This window comes from Uloborus diversus, chromosome 4 (genome assembly GCF_026930045.1).
Source record: "Uloborus diversus isolate 005 chromosome 4, Udiv.v.3.1, whole genome shotgun sequence".
Taxonomy (NCBI): domain Eukaryota; kingdom Metazoa; phylum Arthropoda; class Arachnida; order Araneae; family Uloboridae; genus Uloborus; species Uloborus diversus.
The window spans coordinates 172,399,994-172,406,633 of NC_072734.1; the positions used below are offsets into that span (position 1 = coordinate 172,399,994).

Consider the following 6,640-nt stretch of genomic DNA (forward strand, 5'->3'; position numbering starts at 1 on the left):
AGAATCATTTCCAAAGGTATTTTGGAGAAAGATTTTCTTGAAAAGAGTCCTAAGGCATCGGTAATGCCCTCAGGTTGAAATTTCCATAGTAGGCAAGAGAGAGGATAAGATTTAAGAGTGAAGTTGAAAATTTTCTTGAAACGAGAGATTATGTTGCAGAAAATTTGAAAGATTAAGCTTCAAAACAGATATAAAAATTCTTATGAATGAGTTACTCCGATTTTCTTCTCTCTCCTTGCAAAGCCAATCAACGAGTTTTTTTGCCCAAAAGACCAGATTATAGACGAGTTCGACGAATTCAAGCATGGGAATCGAGTTATGCCATCAAGTGGGGCGCGGAGCCCAGCGACAGCACAGTCGAAGCCACGGTGAAGATGGTGAAGTTGATCAAGCAGATCCGGTCGACGACCATGGCTGCAAACTGCCAGTCTGAGACGACTTCCGCGTCTTCGTCATCCTTCTTGAACTTGGCAGTGATGAATTTCAGCTCCCTGAGAATCGCTTGCAGCTCGACGTCGGCGTGTAGGCATCCGGCGTGCATGGGCGGCACGTTGGCGTACGCCCTGTCGCCACCCCTTTGCGGTAAAGCAGGCGATGACGACGAGGTTAAGTTGCCTGGCCGGAAGTCTTCCTCCCCTCCACCTGAAAAGCATACGAAAAGTTACCTTGTAACAAATATAAGATAAATTTAACAATAAGTTGTTGTCTTGTGCCAGCTAAGCTGGCACTTTGGAGCAGAGATGGGCAGATTCGTATTCGTAAATCCGAATCCGAATTTGATTCACAGCACCTTAACGTGTCAATCCGAATACGAATACATTCGTATTCACAAGTGTGAATTCGAATAGATTCACATTTGCAAGTGTAAATCCGAATACGAAATTTGGATTCATACTTATGAATCCGAATCTATTCGGATTAAGATTTATGAATCCAAATCATTTCTGATTCACATCTATGAATACGATTGGATTCACACTTGGATTTCTTTTATTTTCTTCAGAAATTCACTAGCACCCAAAACTCGACCTGTGGCGAGGTACAGACAGACATTTATTTATTTACATTGAGCTTTTGAATTGAATTTTTCAGTGAATCCAAGTGTGAATCCAAATAGATTCGTACTCACAGATGTGAATCAGAAATGATTTGGATTCATAGGTCTGAATCTGAATAGGTTCGGGTTCATAGGTATGAATCCGAGTTTCGTATTTGGATTCACACTGGCAAATATGAATCTATTCGAATTCACACTTGTGAATACGAATGTATTCGTACTCGGATTGACACGTTAAGGTACTGTGAATCAAATTCGGATTCGGATTTACGAATACGAATCTGCCCATCTCTGCTTTGGAGTGAGCTACTTCACTTTTCCAACTGTACCGTAATTTGGTGTGAAACCCGACTTCCACAGTGCTTTCAAAATATTTGACAGCATATTAGTTAAACATACTAATAGAATTTCAAGTTAAAATATTGAAAATTTAATGAAATATGAACCTTTAAAACAATTAATTTTACACTGCGCATGCGAGAAAGATAGCAATTTATAATCTTCATAATCGGAAGCCCAGATATATCTTACGTCTCATAAAAAAAAATTCCCCCTTGATATCTTTAAAATCTAAAATGTTATGAGCGATCTAATACGCCGAATTTTAAGAATTCTTGGCTAGACTACGAATCGTAAGGGGTTGTTCGCAAATAATCCGTTTTTATCATGAATTACTCTGCAACGATAAGAGGAAAGGGTTGCCAGTTTACGAACGACCCCTTGCCGTTCGTCGCCTATCCAAGATATATTCGGTATCTATCTATTTGACTCATTAGATCTCTGACAACCTTTTTTTAATTTTAAAGATATTGAGTTGGAATTTTTTATGAGTTGTTAGATGTATCTCAGCTTTGGATTATAAACGTTATAAATTGCTGTCTTTCACGCATGCACGGTGAAAAATTAATTGCTTTAAACGTTCATATTTCAATAAATTTTCAATATTTTTACTTCAAATTTTATTATGTTTTTCTAATATGTTGTCAAATATTCTGAAAGTTTAGTAACGTTTGACGAAAAACTCTGCGTGATATTAACCGAAAACCTTAAAAAAAAAGCAGTTTTGAAAGAAATGTTTGTGGGTATAAGAGATGCTTTCACGAAAATATAAAAATAAATTTTTGATAGATTTTTAACTTATTTCTTAAATTTATAGCTTATTCCCAGCTATTTATAATCAAAAAAGATCAAGAACCTTTTTTTTGTTTCCTCAAATTGTTGCTGGTCCCCTAAATGAATAGCAGACTTAATTGTTATGGGAAAATGACAGCTAAAGTATACTTTTTATGTATAAAAAATCTTACAGAGCAATTGGTCTTTTATTTTTCGAAAAATCCGTAAAAATGTGAGTTTTTGAAAGTGTCTCAAAACTTTTGGTCATATAGTGTATTTGCACTTCCCGCTTACCGGTAATTCGTCATAGATGCTTTTGGCAGCTATCGTGTTAAAAGTGTGTGGGATATTAACCTTCCTGGTAAATAGAACGAGGCCCCCTGATGCTAAAATCTATCGACCACAATAAATACTTTGAAACGTGCTACTATATCGAGTTCAAAAAGTAAGTTTTAAGAGTCAGTTTTTTGTTATCCTGAAGTAATTTGCAGAAAAATAACGTGAAAAAGAAAATATTACGAGATGTGTCAGATTGTAGAAAATTCAAAGCAGTTTCGAGACTGAAGGTTGGTGAAAATCTTTTTACTGTTCTTATTTTGCACGTTCTTTTAATATTCGTAATTAGAATAAATGCTTTTGTTATAAATCTGGAAAAATTGAGTAACTTTGTTTACTCTTCATGTATTTGAATGATTATTTCGAAACAGCTTTAAATGAAGTTATTTTACGAATAATACGTTATTTAACATCTATTTACCCCAGATAGATGTTTGATGCGTATCAGTGTTTTCAGGGGTGCCCATCCCCCCCAAGTTCAAATGAGCAAATTTCTCCCCCCTCACTATTTTTTCCCTCTACCATCTTTTCCTTTTTTATTTTTTATCTCTTTTTTATTTTATTTATTTTTTCAAATATTTTTTATTCATTTCTAATAATAATAATAGTTATTATTTTATTAGAAAAGTTCTGATGTTGAATAATGACATCGACACACACACAAAAACTAAATAAATAAATGAAATAATATCTAAACAAAATAAACTAAAGTAAATATAATTAAAAATAAATCAATAAATAAATTAAAATAAATAAATTTAAAAAAATTACCCCCCCAAACGAATTTTTGTGCCGCAACTTGCGCCATAATCCCCCCTGTGGGCACTACTGGGTGTTTCGTAAAAGAAAAGACGCCCTTTCCTTTTCAACAGAAACATAAAAACATGTTTAAAATGCTGAATAACGATTTTATTGATGTTATTAACGTTAACCATTATTTAATGAAATGTTCAGTAATTTATTTCACACAAACTACGGAGCTTGCTAAAGAATGTTAAAGAACGTACTAGTAGTGCAAATGAAAAAAACAAGCAGAAATGAGAGGTACACATTTTGCTGAAAAATATCCCACCGGCTTTAAATTTTCATGTTGCTCCAATGTAATCCCATCTTACGTAAATCGCATCGCAAGCTTTTGCAATTTTTTCGTCTATCTATTTCCCTCCTACTTATCTGCAGAAATAACATTAAACTTTCCATTCCAGACGTTGCAAAAACCGTGCTCCTTATACAAATATTGGCTATCTTTCCTTTTTTTAATTGAAATTTTTTTTATGTCACTAAAGTCAAAACAAAACAGAAAGAAAATATATTGAAAATAAATTTTATAATAACTTAGCACCTGCATGCTCAAAATAATCTGTTTCAAGATTTATTAGTTTACAATTCCATTCCATAGAAACATCAAACAATAGTTTAAAGTAGTCCAGTATTGCGAATTCAGCAGAAAAATTAATCTTAAAGATTAAATTCCATCCTCCAAATTAGATAGCAACTACAAAATTAGATTTTATTCGTCAAGTTGTTTGGAGAAGAATCTATGTGAATCAATATTGTCACAGAAGAGGCTTACATCAGTTTTTGTCTTCGATTTTCAAATAATTGAATTGCTGAAAAAGATACCTTGTTATCAGTTCCGTCTTCGACTTCAATTTTGACTTTGCATCAACAAATCATTATAATTGTGTAATTGGAGTTAGCTCAATATTTATTTGTGATATTTTTTATTTAAGCTATAAATAATCTAAATAACAAACATTTTTTTATTTTCTTAAAATATTCCTGAATGACACGGGACATTTAGTTTGTATTTGATCATTTTAATATGCTACGCGCGAACTTATATTCGAAATTTGAATACAGATAAAGCAGCTCTTCGTTAAAAGCTGATATGAATGCAATAACTCATTCTTCAATGTTTAGAATTAAAACACTAAAAAGACAAAAGGGGCTGGTTAAGTCCCTCGCACAATTTATCTTTACTAATAATAAACCTGAATGTCTGGATCTCTGTGTCGTGCGTAGCACCTAGACCGTTTGGCCGCTTTTCATGAAACTTGAAAAAAAATTAGTTCGTAGCATAGCATCTCGATGCGATTTTTCGAAAATTTGATTTTGCTCTTTTTATATTCCAGTTTTAAGCCCATTTTCCCAATAAATTTGATAACATAGGGGAAGAAATATTTTATTCGCAATTTTAAATTTCAGTTCATTTGAAAGCTTAAAATTTCCTGCATAAGATAAAGTGTGTTTGAAATTTTCATGAACATTAGGAGTGCTGTAGAAATCGTTTAAAAAAAACAAAGATCGAAGCCTTACCTTAAGCAAGCCAAACGATTCTAAATGATAAAGCTCGAGAATAAAATCAAAAATTAAAGATAAATGGAATTTATTCGCAACTCCAGAGCTCGAATACTCTACCTTGCGGTGATTAACAATACTAAAGAAAAAGGTAAAACATTAAATTCCACGTGTTTTCTTTGGGGTAAATTACAGGCTCCAGACAGTTTGTGGTGTGATGTAATTTCAGAAAAATAGAAAAGAAAGCTTCCCGCAAACACGATGAAAAATTACTGTTATTCACTGAATGTCAATCAAGTTATAAGTTACGGCAGTTGTTTGTTTTACCTTTTTCATCTGCCATTAGACAGTGGCTGATGCGCCCCCTATAGTTTATTGGAATTGCGAATTTTTTAAACGGAATTAACTTTTGTAGGTTACCATGGTTACAATTTTACTACCTTTGATTGTTTCTTTACTTTTTTTTAAAAATTTTGTTTTAAGCGTTTTCAAATTCGAACTTAGTTTTGTGATCGAAATGCTTTTCTTTTTTTTAAAGTGGATTTCGGTTGAAATATTTTAACTTGAGAAAAAGTCGTCTGCTTTTATTTTGTTAGTTTTTATGGACTTATGTTCAGTCAGTTATTAAAATATTGCTATTACAACCTTTCATTTCTATGGTGTTTAATTTTGGGGAAATGCGTTTAATTTACCAGCTACGGGCACATTAAGAACTTCTTATAATCGAGATCTCAGGAATCGGGTACTTCTCAAAATCGAGTGATTGGCAATCGAGATCTTTCGAAATCGAGAAGTCGAGCGATTGACAATCGAGATGGTTTCGAATCGAGATCTCGAGCGATTGATTTCTCGATTATTTTGAATAGACATCCCAGAATGTGATAATCAAGAACTCAAGTTGAGATAATCAAGACTCGAGCAGTGATAATCGAGAACTCGAGATGTGATAATCGAGAACTCGAGCAGTGATAATCGAGGTTTCGAGCTGTGATAATTGAGAACTCGAGATGTGATAATCGAGATTTCGAGATACCATAATCCAGAACTCGAGATCTGATAATCGTACCTGTATCGATGATGTTGGACAGAAGGCTTCTGGACGCGGCTCGCTCTTTCAACTCCATCTCTTGCACTTTAGTGCTGCGGAACAGTGTCTTTCTGGTGATCTGGTGGCCCGGTCTTTGCATTCGGAGCAACCACGGTAGCCATAGCAGAAATATCTTCCTGATCTAGAAAAATGTAACAGCATAAAACATGTGAGGCGTCTGTAATGTAAAATTAAATCTTTTCACAACTCGCTGACTCCTTTCAGAAACGTCATATCTCAAAAACTAGCGATTTTGAGTTACGCCTTTCTTTGAACTGACATGAATGAGTAGCATATCTCTGCCAGACCAGCAGTTATATGATATACTGTTTCGCCGTTAGAAAGCAAAAATATAGTATTTGCGTTTTCAAGTGTTTCCGGAAAGTTCGTTTCAAGAACGGCCAAATTTTGACTTGTGCTTGATCCACGAGGCATGAGACATCTGTGTCGTTTTATGAAGATGGTATTATTCATTTCGAAAACAGTATTGCAAGCAAAAAAGAGCATTTTTCATGCTTATTTTTTAATCAAGAACGCAATTTACATTTTGTATGTATTGTTGGTATCGTAAGGACACCAGTTAGTAACAGTAACGACATATGTTGAGTTATTTTAAGCATAATTTTTAAAATTTGGTGCAATAACGTCATTAATGAAACGCAACTTTTTAAAAAACTCACACTTTTAACACTTAATCTTCTTAAAACAGAAAAAAAAAACCATAATAAATAATTGGAAAACACCTT

General features: G+C 33.8%; 1 protein-coding gene across 1 annotated transcript; it reads right to left on the minus strand.

Moving 5' to 3' along the window:
- Window positions 1–316: 316 nt before the first annotated feature.
- Window positions 317–5,994, minus strand: LOC129220998 (acetylcholine receptor subunit alpha-type acr-16-like). Its single transcript, XM_054855434.1, has 2 exons — window positions 5,874–5,994; window positions 317–642 (listed from the first exon to the last, which is right to left on the minus strand). The coding sequence occupies exons 1-2, from the start codon at window positions 5,992–5,994 to the stop codon at window positions 317–319; spliced, it is 447 nt and encodes a 148-aa protein (XP_054711409.1).
- Between the last annotated feature and the right edge of the window lie 646 nt (window positions 5,995–6,640).